The sequence below is a fragment of the Zosterops lateralis genome (assembly GCF_965231275.1).
Source record: "Zosterops lateralis genome assembly, chromosome: 5".
Taxonomy (NCBI): Eukaryota; Metazoa; Chordata; class Aves; order Passeriformes; family Zosteropidae; genus Zosterops; species Zosterops lateralis.
Genome location: NC_139766.1, coordinates 36,087,013 through 36,105,592, shown reverse-complemented (window position 1 = coordinate 36,105,592; position 18,580 = coordinate 36,087,013). Strand labels below are relative to the sequence as shown.

The 18,580-nt window shown below is 37.5% G+C and overlaps 1 protein-coding gene and 1 long non-coding RNA gene across 2 annotated transcripts in view; one reads left to right on the top strand and one right to left on the bottom strand.

Annotated features, from left to right (window-relative positions):
• HPGD (15-hydroxyprostaglandin dehydrogenase) overlaps window positions 1–18,580 on the bottom strand; it is a 22,094-nt gene extending 3,514 nt beyond the window's left edge. The window contains exons 1-5 of the mRNA XM_083861516.1: window positions 18,402–18,580; window positions 18,129–18,252; window positions 14,415–14,521; window positions 6,713–6,809; window positions 579–655 (exon numbers count right to left, since the gene is read on the bottom strand). Coding sequence (XP_083717642.1) covers window positions 579–655; window positions 6,713–6,809; window positions 14,415–14,521; window positions 18,129–18,252; window positions 18,402–18,494 — 498 coding nt within the window. The 5' untranslated portion in view covers window positions 18,495–18,580. The remainder of the gene's footprint in view (window positions 1–578; window positions 656–6,712; window positions 6,810–14,414; window positions 14,522–18,128; window positions 18,253–18,401) is intronic.
• On the top strand, window positions 832–6,705 carry LOC310909558. The gene is made up of 3 exons (XR_014590103.1): window positions 832–1,854; window positions 3,732–3,863; window positions 3,943–6,705. It is a non-coding gene; the product is annotated as an uncharacterized lncRNA (long non-coding RNA).

Genomic DNA, 18,580 nt, shown 5'->3' with positions numbered 1-18,580 from the left:
TGATATCTTCTCCCCCCAGGTTGTTTTATTACACTGCTTGTTCAATTAAACAGAAAGCTTTGGAGTTCGAGGCTGAGACTTACAATATGATCATCTTACATGCTCCATGCTGAATGTGTAATTTTTCATTTTCAGAGTTTTAAGAGTTGGTAAGAATAAATAATGATGTGTTCAAGTCACTTTTGTACTTCAGTGCCTATTTATCATAAAAGAAGTCATTGACCTGGCTTAGACATTAGGAACCCAAAATTTTAAATGACTGGGATGGGGTTCTGAAAAAAATATTTTTAAAACTTTGATTAGAATTTGGCTTTTGGGGTCCTCCCACTGTCCTTAAATTACTCTGCAACATCTTTCTTCCATGTTCTCCAAACCTCAGATCAGTCATAAACACACAGATGACATACTTATTCAATCTTTGGATTCCCTTTGAGAAAGGAGGGAACTTCCACGGCTGCACACACTTGGTTTCCTTTCATAAAATTAGTTCCAGTTGTGTGGCTATAGAGAAGGAACATGAAAAACTTCAGCATGTTCCCAAGGAGCTGCTGACACCCTTTTGGAAAATTCATACTTACTGCTATGGACCTTGTGAATCCAATTACACCATGCTTTGTAGCACAGTACACAGGCTGGAATGCAGCAGGCATGAGTCCTTTAAAATAAAAAGGTAGCTGAATGAAGATGTCGCATATATATATATATATAAAAAATATATTATAATATATATTTATAATATATAATATATAATTTATAATATATAATTTACGATTACCTTAAACACATGTATCTAGGTCTATAATGTAAAAAAATTGTGAAAGAGGTGTAACAAAATGGATTGTTGACATTTGTAAATTATACTTTTCAGTCTGGGATAGGCTAAGAAAAAATAAGATTAATAAAAATGTTCAGGGAAAAGAAGAGTAATAAAAAAGCACAACTTTTAAAAGGAAAAGTATCTACGACATATGACTTAAAATAGAGGATACAATCTAGAAGAAAACACTCAAGAATGAGAATTTTAAGGCATCTATCAATCAGTAAAGTATTTAAAGTATATTAAGGAGCAAATTATTTTAGATAGGCTTTGATATCTAATGTGTGAACTGGACGCCTGCAATCATTTTCAGTGTGTTCAGGAAGGAAGTGTATGAATAGAAGAAGCAAAATAAAATTTTTCACCTAACACTATAAACCTTTATGGTCTGAGTGGGACAGCACAAAATTTTTATTTATAGTAGAGGAGGAAGAGAGAAGAGAGGTTTTGAAAGAAAACTAAGGCTTTAATTCTGGTAAGACTGAGTTGATGGCAAAAAGCTGGTCAAGAAGAAATGACAGACCATGAGTTCATATTAATTTCTGCCAATCTTGCCAACAATTTCTACTATACGATGAAAGCTGAACTGGACCAAATAGATGCTGTAGTTCCACCTGAAATTCAAGCTTTTATGAATAGCAAACTTCAGCCTGTCTGAAAGATAGAAGATAAAATGTTTTCCTGAATGTGCTATTGTAAAACTGCATAGTAATTTTAATGCCTTAATGTTTGATTCTAATGGAAGTAATCCAAATTAAAAAGTCACATTTTTTTATAATTCATACTTCAGACCTTAAAGTGGAACATTCAACATTCAAGAAGGGCTGTAACTTACCCCAGTGGAGAGGAAGAATTCACTATCTGGCTCTAAGTTTGGATTTGCCAGAACAATTACCTATGCCAGACTTGCATGGGCTCTTTGCTCTGGAATCTGCTTTGTCTGAAGGAAAGAACTTTCTAAGACAGCACAAAGCTCTAATTACCAACCTGAGAGCTTCAAGGTTTTATCTTGATTTAAACACTACCTTGGTGATCCTGTGAGTGCAGCACTGTGCAATACGGGGAAATAGAGAACCTATTGTCTGGTTGTTCTTTTAAAATTGTATTTATTTGCTTTGGTTAGATTAATTTGTTATGCTTCTGCTTAAGAATTCACTTTATGAAATGGCTTTTGTACTGTCTCCTCTGAGTTGTGATCACAACAAATGCTTAATATTCCTCTCTTTGTTGACTTTTCATGATCACCATTCTTCAAATTTTTGGAAACATTGGAATATTGGCACATTAAAATAATGCAATACTATTAGAAAAAAACCCCAACAAAACCCAAAACAAACCCAAACAGCAAACTCTCAAGTACTTTTACATGCTTTAAGTAAGGGAAATTCTAATTAGGCTGCAGCTAACAGAAATAAAACTGACAACATCTACTGGGAAACACAGAAGAAGAATTTAGAAGTAGTTTTATTTTTATTTTTTAACCACAGTAAGAAAAATTACCTTTTACTTGAGAGGGAAGAGAAACAAAGTCAAGAAGTAAACAAAGGAAGGGCATAGCTCACAATAATAAGGTGGAATAAGGTTCAATTAAATACTTAAATACCAAAGACAGCAGGAATAACTAGGCAAGAAGAGAGGAACAAATAGATTTTTTCCTAATTGAAATTATTATTTTTGCTGAAGTGGAGAACCAAGAAAAAATCATTTCACTTTTGGATAAAGCATCTAAGACTATTCCTCACGTAAAACAATAGGAGTCCTGTCTCACTCTTGTTCCTGAGTTCAGTACTCTCTTTTCAGCTGTGAGCACTTCCCTGCCCTGGGAAGAGCTGGCCATCTCTTGCTGGTGTGTCCCAGGGACTCTCTAGCAAGTATTTTCTGATGAACCAGAGTGTCATATTGAGTCTGCTTTGCCTGCATATTTTTTCAACTAATGTGCAGAGATGAATTCAAAACATATAAGTTAGGGCATTCATTTGTTAGAAAATCTGGATTCTATTTGCTGCTTCCATAAATATTTAATTATCTCATGTAAAGCAGAACAGCAGCAAAACAGACTAGAGAGCATTATGCACAAAATAATGGGGGAAGAAGAGGAGGGTGTTCAAATCGATGGTGATGGGTCAGCATACTTCTGGAAAATGATACATTTGGGTTTTAATCTCTCTTAGATGGGGGAGGATTGCTGTGTCTAGATTTTTCTCTCTAGATGTTGCTGCATGGTGAATTACAAATGACTTTGTGATGACTCAAGATGCTCTTTGGTTTGCCCAAAACCAGTTCAAGCAGACCAACAGTAATTCTGTACTCCAGTGTTAACTGCTCTGTTATATTTTTCTCAGATCCTGGCAGGCTGAGAGAGACAGTTCTTGCCTTTGTTTATACTCCACTCTACTTGTTGGTATCAAGATCACTCTGCCATTGCAGACATGGTGTCAGCTGTCTCACTGCAACTCCGCATTTATCGTGGCCAGTAGCTGCAATAACCACATCCTGGTGGTTAGTACTGGAGGAGGAGAATTGTACCAACAAGTCTGAATTGTATCAGTAGGCTCTGCTGAAACCAGTGTTTCCTTTCATTGCACTTTGATGGAACAAAGAACTTTGATAAAAACAGAATTAAGCATTTTTCCCCAGTTATGCTCTCCCACTGAACATGTTACCCTCAGAGATTTGAGTAAGTTCCTTTCTTTGAATAAGATTGATTAGCCTTTTTAGTTTTAAGCTGGACTTTGGCCTTTCAGATTTTCCATCTGTATATCCCCATGATATTGTAGTCTTCCTGAGTGCCAAAACAAAAATGAAACATAAATCCTCGCAAAAATTCTAACCAGTGCCATTTCTATTAATTTTTTTGAATAGTGAACTGAAGTCTGAATAGCTTCTATTTTTTTTTTTTACCTCATTCTGGCAGACTCTGCTGAGCGTTTTCCTTTTCCCAAAGGGGAGGGACCATTGCTTTGTCCTGATGCTGAACTGAAGGCCCCAGTTGTACAGCCATTGACACTTCTGCTCTCCTGTATCACTGTGACACAGTCCTTGCTCAGTGATGTAACCATATGCTTACTTTTGTTCTTGTAATATATACAGGGTCTGGTCCTAAAAAAGCTTGTTTGCTGTGACAGGTACTTTAAGTATTTTTTGTGGCTGAAGATTTCCATAAAGGGAAATCAAACCAGCTGTTTGCAGAATCTGAATGCTTTGAGTGCAATCAAACCAGCAGTAGGCTGTGCAGCAGAAAGGTATCCAGATTCACTGCACATTGAACAGCCTTCCAAAAAAGTAGCATGATACTATGTTAAAAAATTCTAACATCTTTAAGCCCTCTGTGAAAACTTTGACTTTTTGTCTGCTAAAATACAGACAGATACAAATTCAATTTCACAGAAAACCTTCTTAAAAATATGAAAGCCATCAAAAGAAAAGTGTGTGCATATGCTTGAATTCCTTTTGCCCTTTTACACTTTGCAAAAAGGGCATGAGTTCCAGCCACCACAAGGTAAAAGATCCTGTTAAGTTTAATAATTTAAACAGCCTCTTGAGTTAAATTTAGCTTTTTATGATTTCTCTCTTGCTTTCTAATTATTCCATTAAATGCAATTAAAAGTACCATGTGTAGCTTACTACAGAAGAAATTTTATAAAATTTTATTACTTGAATTTGAAAATTAAGTCTATTTCAATGCAGAAACCTACAATCACTGAGATTGTTTTTTATGGAGCCAAATTTGAAGTAGAACACATTTCCCACTATCTCAGTTTAGCGGAATTACTTCTTCTTGATAGGAATGCAAATCACATAAAATGAAATTTTGTAGTTTTGAGACATAGTAGAGTGCTTGCTGCACATGCTCACATATTTCTCTCTCTTTTTTAAATCCTGTCTGGGGTCAAGACTAAAGAACGGAAGACTCACCACTGGACAGAGAGGCTCTGGCTTTGATGCAGCTGAATTAACACTTTTAAGCATCCATCTCACAGAAATAATTTTGGTAGTACAATGGGTGTTTGGAAGTGCAATACTGTAACACGTGATTCTGTCTCTAGTCCAAATCATTGGCAAAATTCCCATGGTGATGTACTGGTAGCTAATGAATGTGCAAAGGAAATACTATTGAATTTTACATAAGCACTGTGTACAACTCCTTTTGTTGCTCAGAAAGACATGGGAAGATTTGCTGTCTGTATCTTACAGAGAACTTGGACAGCGGGAATCACAACCACTCAGAAGTTTAATGATCACCAGAAGCCAGCTCTAAGAAAACACTTGAAGGGGATGTTCAGCAAGCCAATGGAAGTTTGTCTTTCATATATGGAATAAACTTCAGGACTTAGACCTTCAGACTGGAAAGGAGAATTAGAATCACTAAGCACAAACAGCAGGAAATAAATAAGCAATAGAAATTATTTTATGTTAGCTTTTAAAGTGTACTTTTCCTTATGACCTTGGAAATGATTGTTAAACACAAGCCATGTAAAACCAAACAAAGCAAAGAAACTGTTGTTTGTCTTAACAAACAGAACAGCCAAGCTTTTAAGTCTTAAAAACAAAATCATCTTGTGCTCCTCTGAGACTAGTTAGAAAAGGAATCAAATCACTTGCTACCCTTACCCTTTCTTAAGTATTGCCTTAGGCATTGGTGTTTCTGTGAAACTGTTTAATCTTTTACCTGTGCTGATGACCCCCTGCACTGCAACAGCAGTTTCCTTCAGGTTAATTTGGACCCAACACAATGTCCATTTCAGCCTATAGAGACAAAACTCACTGGTGCCAGTAGGCAATGTGTCAGGCACTATGACAAAAGCTGACTTAAAGGTACATGGAGTCTTTTAATAACACCCCCTCAGCCTTTTGACATATGTGCATGTATTAATTCAGTCAGATCATCAAGATCCATATGCATTACGTCAGTAGGGCGAACTGGAATTTGTATCACAAAAGCTAAGGTTTATAGAACTTAAAACTACCCAGAACATCCACATCTGTACAATCAGTTAACTACAGCTGGTGCTCTCTTAACTGACTTTTCATGGTTAAAGCACATAGGAATATCCTGGAATGAAATTACTAGAATTTGGTAATCCACACCTACAAAGAACCCCTCTGACAATCTGAGTGTCAGGTAGCAGATGTATTATTTTTCACAGACAGTCTGACAATGGAAAGAGAGAACAACCTCTCCAAATAAAAAGAGAGAATGCAAGTATTTCCCCACAAAATTTTTGAGGAAGATTGCCAGGTGACTTCATTCTCCATGTACAGTTTCTCCCTCAGTTGTGCTTCTTTGCAAGTAGCCCAGTCACTGAAACATTTCAAGTATATCTGCAGGAAATGGTGCAGAATTGTGCCTCAAAACAGGGCAGCAACCCAACTAATGTAGGATCCACAGATTTCTATTTTTATAGCAATAAATTGAAATAGTTATAGCATAGATAAGTAGTGAGCAAAGAAAGTGCTTGCTTAAGCTTGGTGAAATATGAGTGTTAATTTTATGACTTCTCAAGTATAGGTAGATCACATATGAAAGGACTTGGAACACAGAGTGGCTGTGTGACAATCCTTGTAAATAAAGCAGGTATAGTCTAGTCTTAGATATTCCTACATTTGTGTTCCTCTGGAGTTTAATGATGGAATTTACATCAGGCTCAAGATTTTAAATACAAGATTGATAGGTTAGGAAAATTACTGATTTTTTTTCTATTGAATTATGTTTAAAAAAGGAAATGACATTTGTGGTTGTTTGATATTCCTTCTGTTGCTATGATGAAAACCAGTTCAAAATATTTCTAAACAAGGAAGGGACATAAAAAGAAGAAAAAGTAAGACTGACCAGTATGATTCATTTATTTAAGAAGAAAACCCAGCAGAAATTGTTTATGCACAAAATTTTCTCACCTGCCAAGGATGAGATATTAATGATTACTCCTCCATCGCCTCCATTTCCTTTTCTCATGTATTCCAGGCCAAGGTAGGTTCCGCTGATCACAGATGTCTGGGAGAGAGAAGAGGGAATTATTGAAGATCCTCAAAGACTATTTGAAACTATTCAAAATATTTTCCCGAATTATTGATGTTATTCGAAATATCTATTGTGCTTCTACAAACTGAAATTTGCTTTTATTGTGATGCTTAGAACCTCTATTGCTTTACCAGTGATCTTATACTTTGAAGTTTTTAAGCAGAGACATTCCACAGTATTGCAACTCAGTAACTTCAGAAGCACAATTGCAATAGATAGAAGTAATAGCAATTTACTTATTTCTCTTAATAAGATATAAATAAAAAACCCTAAAATATTGAAATGTGAAATAAAAGCTGTGAAGGAAATGAAATAAAGTGTAAGTAAATAATTTATAGATTAAACACATACCTTATCTAAAAATATAAGTGGCAGATGAACAGATAAAAATCCCATAATTTTTGTTGAGGTAGCCTGTTCTATATTATTTAAAATGTACTATCTGAAGATAACATTAACATGTAAAACTGCATCAGGCTCAAGTCAAAAGAAATTCACACTTTTTAGGATTTTAGGACATATGGCCCAGAATATTATTTTCTGACTAAAGTTACAGGAGTTTTATCATTCCTCTCAAATGAAAGTTAGCCCACATAGGCAAATACAGAGAAGGTAAAAAAGGCATTTAAGAGATGTGAGATGTTGTTAGCATAATATTAGCTGTGATTTTTACAAATTATTTTCTTTTTTTTTTTTTTTTTTTAAGACAGAACTTTGAGGAAAACAATTTTCTGAGACCTGTATCATCTTGATCCCTTAAAATCTGTTTTTGAATGCTACTGCAGTCAGAAGTTCTGGTGAGATTCCTCTCACTGAGCTTCAGACTTTTAAACTGAAATGTCCAAAGACACACCAAGCCTTGGGTTACCAGCCTCCTGGTACACAATGTTTTTGTGTTCTAACATTATGCCTGTAAGTTAGTTTTCACACTTTGTGTTTCATTTTAGATTTATCTACTTAAAAAAAAAAAAAAAAAAAAAAAAAAAAAAAAAAAAAAGTGTTCTTTGGTGATGGTGCCCAGGACACCATCAATCATCATCCTTTTTGAGGATTTAAAAAGGTTTCCCTTTACCAGCTCTTGTCTGATAGGTCTGGCACCTCAGAGAAAACACCCCAGAATCTTCAGTGCTGAAGAGAAGCACTATAGTGCTATCAAGGTGATGTGGTAATATGAATTCCTTTGAGAAAACAAAAATCAGTCCTAACATTTTATGTAGGTTACTGAACTAAGACAGTTCAGTGCTACAGATACTGAACAAAAATGAAAGAGCCACTAACTTGTGGTTTCATAAAACAGGTTAGCACAGAGCTGGAATTTGACCCCAAATCATTTGCCTTTCATACAGTGATATAAATCACTGACTATCTATAAGGAAACATTTAAAAGTACTCTGTGAACTGTGTAAGATGAACTTCAAAATTCTGAAACAAAAGTGCTGCTTGTGATATCCATGGAAAATTTTAGCATTTTGCTGTTGGACAAGAAGGTGGGACTAATTTTTTTAAATGTAGATTTTCTAGGATGTAGACAAGTTGGAGCAAGCATGCAAGTTCCTTGGCATTACTATGTATAGGTTAGTTTGATTGCTATAGGAAATGAAATTGCAAGCTCTTGAGTATGAATTTCCAACTCAAACTGTAGAAAACAAAAAGTCTAGAGAGAAAGAGGCAGAAAGGAGAAAGGAATATACAGCAGGATTTAATAATTTCCTACAGTCGATAGGTTTTTTAAAAGGTGGGAATGAAACACTACTTTCCCTTTTTTAATGGTTCAGATTTCTTTACTTCCCTCCCCCCTTTCATACAGCTCCACATTCCTGAAGGACATAGGAATAGTATTCCATTTTGATAGCTGGTCTTACGTTCTTAGTTCAAAACCTTTGCTTTCCATTATACCTCAACATTGGTTACTGTAAACATACATTAAATCTATAAGCTAAAAAATTCATTGACGTATTGTGCTATTAAGGTAAGTCACTGTGTCCTTCTTAGTACAATATAAACAGCAAAAATAATTATACCTATAGGCTTCTTTATGTACTTAGAGAATTGACCTTTGTGCTACTAATTTCAAGGTAAATGTCACTTCTCATTTTTGGCCACATCTCTCTCTAGACACTTAGTCCTCTGACATCAAATGATGCTGAAGACTAGGCAAGTAAGCCATTGAGGTAGCCACTGGTGGTTAGTAAACCAGTCACCTGTGCCCTTTCATCTACTACTGATAGCACTGTTTGTTTTGGTTTGTTTCTCTCTTGCTGGCACTGAGAAACGGTGCTTGCCTTTGTCTTTATTGCCGGACCTAGTGGTTATTTCCAGCTGCTGAATCCAGCTATTCATCCAGGTTACATTACTTTGGGATGAAAGTTCAGTCCTTCTCCTTTCTTCTGGTATGCTGGGAAAAGCCAGCAAGGTGTACGGACCAGAAGAGAGTTGCAACATACTCCCTTTTATGGCTCGCACAGTGGAACAGTCTTGTGATGAGCATGAAGCCTTTGTCACAAAAATAAATTCAAGTAGTCACTTCTGATGTTTGCTTAGCTACCCTTCTGGTTTCTGCTCAAACATTAATTGGCCTTCTGAGAAATAGGTCTTTACTGATAAGCAAACATTGATTTTGCAAGGTTTGCTAGTTGCTGGAACGTGTATTTCACCATGAGCTATATTGAAGGGAGTCACACATAAATATACAGTGGTGTATTATCTTCTCCGTAGTTCCAATCTAAGTATTTTACAGAGACAAACCATGATGTTGGTAGACTTCATTTTAGTAAAGAACTTTTCTAAATTCCTGGAAATTTTTTACTTCTGTCTCTTACGGAAACAAATTGTGTAAACTTGTGAAAAATGTAAAAACTTGGAATTGCTGCATATTTCAACATTTTACGTAGAAATGAAGAATAAGACTCTCGTGCACCTGAAGAAACTTTATGTGTCATTTGAATTCTACTTACTTCTGGACAACACTTAAATAATTGAATCCCATTTCACTGGAATGTTTTGATGTGACCAGGCTCTGGCCTGCAATGTAAAGTTTCGCCAGAATGTGTTAAAAATGGCAAAATTATCACATAAACAGGAGATAGTTGTGATTTTGTTTTCAAATTTTTTTTCATATTTTCATTTGGGAAATTATTTAAATATATATACAAAATTAAATTTTTGTCATAACAAAACAAGAAGGTAGTCAAAATGCCACATAAAGTACTGCTAAACTTTTGATTCTGGTAATATTTAAAATGTAATCATAGCTGATAGCAGTACTGCTACATTTAACTGTATACTGCAATCTACGTCAGTTTTCAGAAACCTCTGACATAAACATAAAAAGAGATTCTGCATATAATTTGAGGGATTGTCTTCAGGATAAAATGTGCTAAATGCATTTGTAATGACAAAAGCACTGTAATTATTGTGGCACTCTAATTACAGTGGTTCCAGAAGGCCACACCAACCTAAGATAAAATTATTGAAGCATCTTGGAACACCCAATTGTGTTTAAATAACATACATGTTCAAGGCTTGTAAAGATGTGGGCCCTTTTCTTGCTTTAGGGATTTGAAGAATAAAAAAATCAGATTATAAAATTTCTGGATCTCTTAGGCAAAAGTTTTTATGAATGCAATAAAGACTGTCATGTTAGAGGACTGTTGGTAGGACCCTTAATAAGAATTTGTGTCGTACACCCTTGTGCTATTCTGTGCATGAATAAGTGTGAAACTACACTGGTAATATCTTTTTAAAATGGAATTCTTGTATCATTGCCAAGTTTGGGTTTTTATGTGCCCTAATAACAGGAGTGTACTCTTGTATGAGTATCACTAGTTGAAGGTGCTGTTGATCAAGGTGATATTAATCAAGTAAACACCATGAGATTTGGAGTTTTGAAGTGAGGAACAGATGACATTGCTGGAATACTGAAGTAAAAAAAAAAAATAGATGTATTCATAAAGTAATGAAAAGATGGATGTTTAGTACAAAATGCAGCAAAATGGTGGAAAGCACTGCAATAGAAATGTCATTTTAGTAGTCAGTACTCCTTCCTACATCCCCTCTCCAGCTTTATCAAGTCCTTTTCTTGCTCTCAGGAAACTGTAATGGACACCGGTAGGAATTGTGTTTTACTCCCTTTTCCTTCCAAATTAAGTCTCACTTTTTGAACCTTCTTCTTCATGCTTTCTCAAGCAGTACTATCAGAGAACTTCCTTACACTCCTTTAAAAACATTCCTGAAGACCAACCGGTTCTGTGAACTGTTTTAACCGTAAAGAACACACCCCAGATGTGTTTGTCCTGATTTATCTTGCTCTGTACTGCTCTACTTTTGTACTTTGTACTTTAAACTGGGGCAGGGAATATTTGTTATATCAATATATAAATGATATCACTAAGACTATGACTGGCATGTAGAGGGTTTTTTTCCCTTTTAAAAATAAAAAATATGTGCATAATGTGTGGCAGATATTTCTGTTCTTAGGAATAAAACAAAGAATACTCAAAGAATGCTTAAACTATCCTACAAGAGGGAAATGGAGACATTTTAGAAGTACGTATTTCATATATACTTTGCTCTTTTCTACAAAAACCAGAAAAATATTCTATAGAACCCACCTATAGAAGATATTGCATGCATCAGCTATTTTTCTTCTGTTATAACTAAAAAGGCAACAAGTACAAAGTGTTCTATCTTAATTTACAGAAATTACAGTAACTAGACAGAAATGTTTATGGAGATAAGCTAGATAGTTGACTCAGTGTTAGACAGGAAAAGAACAATCAGATCAATAGGTGACTGGAGATTGTTGGATCTTAGAGCAGCTTTGATTTAACCCACACAACTGTACTTCTATTCTGTTTGATCGTTCCAGATGTTCTTCCAGTCACCACCATGTATTCACAAAATTTTTCAACATTAAACTGTATATTAGGTCATTAGGGCATTTATCATGAACTTACATATACAATAATGTATAAACTATACAATATTCCCTTTAAAGAAAGTAGGGGACTAATATGATAGTTAAGCATGTAGGTTTCCATGACTTGGATTTCAGATTTTCTGCTACTTATGGTCTGCTTCTGCTCAATTACTTGCAATAAGAAAAAAAAAAAAAAAATAGAACCATTGGAAAAGACCTTTAAAATCATCAAATCCAACTGTTAGCCAGCACTGCCAAGTCCACCGCTAAACCATGACCCCAAGCACCACATCTAAAGGCCTTTTAAATACCTCCAGGGATGGTGACTCAGCCACTTTCCTGGGCAGCCTGTTTCAGTGCCTGACAACCATTTTGGTGAAGAAATCTCTCCTCATATTCAATCTAAACCTCCCTCAGCCCTTCTGACCATTTTCTCTTGTCCTATCACTTCTCACCTGGAAGAGGAGGCTGTCTCCACTTCATTACAACCTTCATTCAGGTGATTGTAGAGGATGATATGACTCCTCTTAGTCTCCTTTTCTCCAGGCTAAATAACCCCATCTTCCTCAGCTGCTCCTCGTAAGACCCTTCACTGCTTTGTTGTTCTTTTCTGGGCACACTCCAGCACCTGAATGTCCTTCTTGTAGTGAGGGGCCCAAACTGAACATGGGATTTGAGGGGCAGCCTCAACCAGTGCCGAGTACAGAGACACAATCCTGTCCTGGTCTCCCTGGCCACACTATTGCTGATCCAGGCCAGGATGCCATTGGCCTTCTGGGCCACCCGGGCACAGCTGCCTCATGTTCAGCTGCTGTCAAGCAACACCCCCAGGTCCTTGCCCAATGTGCACCTTTTCAGCCACTCTGCCCCATGCCTGTAGTGCTGCATGGGGTTATTTTGACCAAAGTGCAGGACTCAGCACTTCACCTTCCTGCAGCTCAGACAATTGGTCTTGGCCCATCAGTCCAGACTGTTCAGATCTACAGAGCCTTTACCGAGCCTTCTGACCCCCCAGCAGATCAACCCCCCCACCCAACTTGATGTCTTCTTCAATGTAGTAGGAGGAGGTTTTCAACATCATCTGTTTGAAGGTCTTGGCTTCAAACAAACTCTAAGTAGTTTGAATAGTTCAAAAAACTATTAAGACATCACTGTAAGTTAGGATATATACCTTGACAGCAACTATCACAGTCAAACCTATTTCTCACATGGACTTCAGTATTTCCAGTGATGACTAATTATCTGTGCTTGCATATTTGACAGCTGGATGGCTGCCTACATTAATTTTACCCTGTGTTAAAATCAGGCACAAAGGTAAAAATAAATAAGCCATCTAGAATATGGTCTTCTTTTAAATTCAAAGGATCTGTACTAAGAGCTATAGATGTTGCCTGTCACTGAGGATGACAAACTACTGTTACTTCACAATACAAAGTTTCCTAATGTTTCATTTTTCAGAACATTTTAGAAATGAAATAAAGAGGAAGAAATATATGTACATAAATCTTGAAGAATATGTAAGCAATAGACACAAAGCGTCAAGAGAAATGCCTTATGAAACTTAAATTCTCTCTTTTCCAAATACCTATTTTCTCATTAATTTTTCTGTAACTTGTCTCATATACAGCTTGTGTTACTTGTCCTGGACTTGTTGTGTTAGTTTGCTTTTTTGGAGGCATTAAGATTCAAAGATGGGTACCTTTGTCCTTAAAATTTTTGACAGAAATACACTTAATTTTCATATTCTGAGCTTATTTGTTGCATGACAAATTTCAAAGGAGAAAACTCCACTTTTTACTCTTCAAAGCTTCTTTTTGCTACTTTCTTTGCAGTAAATAAGATCGTGGAGTGACTTGTTGAATCACCATTGAATTAGGACTTCACAGATGGTGGGCTACAAGCTGAATTTCATTAACCTAGATATTCTATTAATGCTGGAAAGGTCATTCCTTGCAGCTTAGATGTCCTAGAGGTGTACTTGAAATTAAAAACTTTTCAGCTGAGAAGCAGATATTGTAGTTTCATTTGATGATATACCAGATAATATCAAAGAAGTGGTAACAGTTTGTTTGAAAATTAATTTTACAAGCCTGTTGAATGTACTGGATTTTAGCGAGTAAGTGCCCTTAGGTAGTGCACTCCTACCAGTGATGATGGTGAAGTGGCCTATATTAAAAACTGAGATTTTATGCTGGTTATGGTGATTTTATGCTGGCATGGTTAGTGAGGAAAGTGTGGAGGTCGTGGCTGCTTTTTTTATCAACAAATGGCAGCTCTAATGCAGGCCAGCTGAGCCTCATAAGAAACTAAAATGTTCTAAAATATTCATATAAACAGACCGGCCTAGTGTAGATGCAGCTCTCCTGCCTTGGATAGTCAATTCTTACACCTATATGAGAATTAACTGGATTATCTAGAAAGAGAATGTTGTCTGGTCATTGATAATCTGAGTGTCTCTACACAATGCTGTATGTCTTGGATAGACAATTTTAGGGACCCACTGCACACTCAGGTATGTGGTGATTGTTTCAATAGCTGTATTTACCAATCCAATAATTAATGTTCTGTCATCTGGCAAAATCTATAGAAGCCACAGGCTGTTAACTGTATCCCAACATTAAATACTGAAATATAGACATGTGAAAGGGGATCATGCTTACCAAGTTAGTTTGTATAGTGCTTTCCCAGTTCTTCTCATTGTTCACTCCAGCATTATTAACCAAAATATCCAGCCTTCCAAAATGTTCAATTACTTTTTTGAAAGCACCTATAGTAAGATCCAAGAGTGACATTTCTTAGAACTTTGGAAAGTAAGATATAAAAATACAATGCATACACAAAAATGATTGGTTTATTAAATAACAATTCTTGTTTAGATGTATCTATTTATGGATAAGTTGTTATATATTCTACTTGTCAGGTAACTTTAATAATGTGTTTCTCAAATTCAAATCTTCTTTGTTCTGAGGATAAAAATAGTGACCTGTCTTCCAAAGAATTTCAAAATAAGAACTGGGAAACTTCCACAATGACATTGTCTTTTCCCAGGTGACAGAGTTTGAACTGAGATAAAAGATGTATATAGAAAAACATGATGATGTCATAATGAGGAGCAAACTCCTCAAGCCTGGCTCTGCTTTGACAAGATGGATGAGATGACTTCCAGATGTTCATTCCAGACTAAGACGTTCCAGGACTGAAGACATTATCTGACATGTATATATAACTTGCTTCTTTTCCTCTCCAAGCATTGTTCCTCATCACTAAATATTTACTACTATGTAAACCAAGACACCACCTCCCCAACATTGTTTTAAAAAACTTTGTTTGGTGTTTGACTCAAAATCCACAGTATTTCAGGTATACTGAAATTACGCTTGACGGGCTTTGATGAAATTACTTCACTGAAAGATGATCACAGGAGTATCTTCCTTCCCTGATCTTTAGTGCTTGGCTCTTATGTCAATCAGGGCCAGAGCATCAGCTTTCAGACACCCACCTTGTTCTGCAGCACTTGCAGGAGTTTACAAAGCTTTTCCTGCACCAAACTTATCTTTGCCTCAATGCTTTGGGTCCATCACAGTCATCATCTCATGATCAAAACAAGAGCTGGGCAGCTGATAGGACAGGTTTGATTTGTCCAACTGCTGTTATTGTACACATTTTTCTAATATTCTTATTCTATACTAGAATATTGCAATACTAATAAATCTGCTTTGCTATGTCTACCTCTTTTTTCTTTTCTTATGTTTGTTGCCAATTCATTCTCTGATTTCTCAACTCTTCAGTCACTTATCTCTCCAATTCTGTATCAGCAAGGGCAAATGAAAACCTTTGGCTTTATTAGAAGCAGGAGTGAATATTTAACTTATTTCCAATGACTAAGAAAAATACAATTTTCGCTTTAGCTTCCAAATTTTGGAAACTGACTAATTCCCTTTTGAGCCTTCTCTAAATAATATCTTTCTTAATAAGATTCTAATTCTTAATAGAATCATCAAAAACTGCCATGGATAAGAGTGACTTTGCCAATGATTTTTTAAATTAAATGTACACAGACTTAACTAATTGTAGTTTTCTATTTTGCATATTGAGAAAAGACCAAATGCTTTTGCATATCTATCTTTGGAATATTTCTGGTAAAAGTTTATCTGCCTACAGTAATCCCATCTATCACCTATCCACAAAAAGAAGAATCTTATTGTAAATTCATAGAGAAGTTGTCATCTACACATCAGTATAAGCTGATTTATTCTTTCCACTTCAAACATAGAATAATTTTGTGTTTGCACTGCACACTAATTGGTGCTTATGGAACCATAAAAAATCAAAAGCAGATGATTGTATGAAATATTGAGTGGGGAAGGAAAAGCTAAGAGAAAGATCCATTTTAAAGGAAAGACAAGAAAACCAATGCAAAGTCAGCACAAACACCTGCTATATGGGAGCTTCCTAAATGACCCTGGAAGGCAAAAGTAAGTATGGTGATTTTTTTTTTGAAGTGGGATGAGATAGGAGATTTTTTTTTTGGGAATTAGGTGAAAGAACCACCAGAGAAAAAAAGTACAGGCAAGACCTGAAAGTAGATTAAGAAGATGATTTCTTGCTTATAGACTCATGTACTTAGAAATACTAGTTCTATTACTGGGACTTCCTACTGTAAGGGCTAAAGTTCAAAAAGTGAGGAACTTCATTCACACACATGATCTACATAAAGTACAGGACTTGATTCATCCAATAAGACCTTTAAACCCTAAATGTAGAATTAGTCTAAATTTGTTAAGTAGTAGCTTACAATTGCAAGTGAAAAAAAAAAATAAATAAAGCAGTTAAAAACAAAAAAAACAACACCAAAATCAGCTCAGAATCCCCAAAGAATTGTGAGACATGACTGCAAATTTATGGTAAGAAACCTGCAGCATGATTAATGCAATTATTGGAGAGGTGTTGGCAGCAGAAGCCGCCTGTTCTTGCTCTTTTTCTTTGCAAGAATCAGTTCCAATTTTACTCTGATTGCTCTTTTCCTAACTCGGTTCCAAAAACTCCCTTGCTGACCTGTCCTGCTCACTCCAGCTCCCTGTTCACACCCTGTTGGTGCTGCACTTGCCTGACACCAAAGAGAGGAGGAGTTGTGGGAGAGACACACTGAGGTAACATCCACAACAGCACCTTATTCCTATCCCCAGGATGCTTTTTTTTCTTTCTCCTCCCACTTGGAGAAAAAGTCAATAATCAGCCTAGCTGATAAAAACTTTGCTGATTAAAGCAGATCCCAGATTTCAAGTCCAGCATCTTTCTTACAAACAATGTAAAGCTCTAGAATTAGGAATAATCATGGTAGCTTGGAACAGCAGACACCATTGCTGAATTCTGGAATAGCAGCCATGGTTTCTGAAAGGGGGATGCTCAATGATCACTGCTGAGAAAGTAACCGGTGAACTGTAATGAACGAAAACAGATCAGAACTAATCACATCTAGCACGGCAGAAATGAATCCGGGGAAAGGGCACTGACAAAAGAGATGTCAAAATCTGCATCTGAGTCACTACCTATGAATGGACCATTTAATAATGAAATTTTGATGAAATTATGTGCCTGTTATATGTTATATGATACCCAATAGGGAACACCGTTTATCCACTGAGTGAAAACAGAAATGCAAATCATCCATGAGAGAAGCAGCTTTCATTCCTTGCATCTGCAAAATGTGTGTGAAGTGTCACCGTGTGGTTAACCCCAGGATAAAGTAAGTGTGTCACTTTTGGCCAGTTCTGCTTTCAGCGATGGCAGCACACAATGAGAGTAGAGCACGCTGTATGGAGAGAGCCCTGTAACCCAGCACAGAATTTATTGCTGCTGTGACGAGGGAATGCAGCTTGGAATCTGCACTGAAACCTCATAAAAAGCAAGTATGAGCTTTAAAGTTTATATATATTACTCATAAAATAGCAATTATCTTCTGCAGAGGCTTTCGTGCAAAAATATCACACACAGCACTCAGTGGAAATGACTTTGGCTTCTCTTTCCCATGTGCCAAAGAACACAGTGGAATCGTGGTAGTAACGCCGGTAGCAACATTTCACATCTGCAGGTTCAGGAACAAATCGGTTTGGAGTCATTGCCAGAAGCGATGGGGAGCAGGCTGTGCTTCAGAACCCCCGGCTGGGCTCAGAACCCCCGGCTGGGCTGCAGAACCCCCGGCTGGGCTCAGAACTCCCGGCTGAGCTACAGAACCACAGAACCCCCGGCTGAGCCCAGAGCCCTCGGCTGAGCCCAGAACCCCCGGCTGAGCCCAGAGCCCCCGGCTGAGGTGCAGAGACCTCATCTGAGCGCTCCTCACCGCCCTTCCCGGGCCCGCTCCGCTCCCGTCCCACCTTTGAGCTGCTCGGGCTCCGTCACGTCGCACTGGATGAAGAGCGTCCTCTGCGGCTCGAACTGCTCGTCCAGGGCCGCCTTGCTCTTCTGCCCGGCCTCGGAGTTGCGGTCCAGCAGGGCCACCTGAGCGGGGAGGGGGGAAATGAGTGGCGGGCGGGTGGACAGGCGGACAGACGGACAGACAGGTCTGCAGCCCAGCAGAACCCCGGGGGCTGCCAGCACTGCGGGTGCCGGCTGGAGGCGGAGGGCAGGGAGAGGGAGGACACGCTCACCTTGGCGCCCTTGTCCAGCAGCGCCTGCACGAAGGCGCGGCCGATGCCCTGCGCCCCGCCGGTGACCAGCGCCACCTTCCCATTGACGTGCATGGCCCCGCGCTCCTGCCTGGCCCGGCGGGACCACCTGCCCGCTCTGCTTTCCCTTCTCCCTTCTCCCTCCTCCTGCCCTCCCTCCT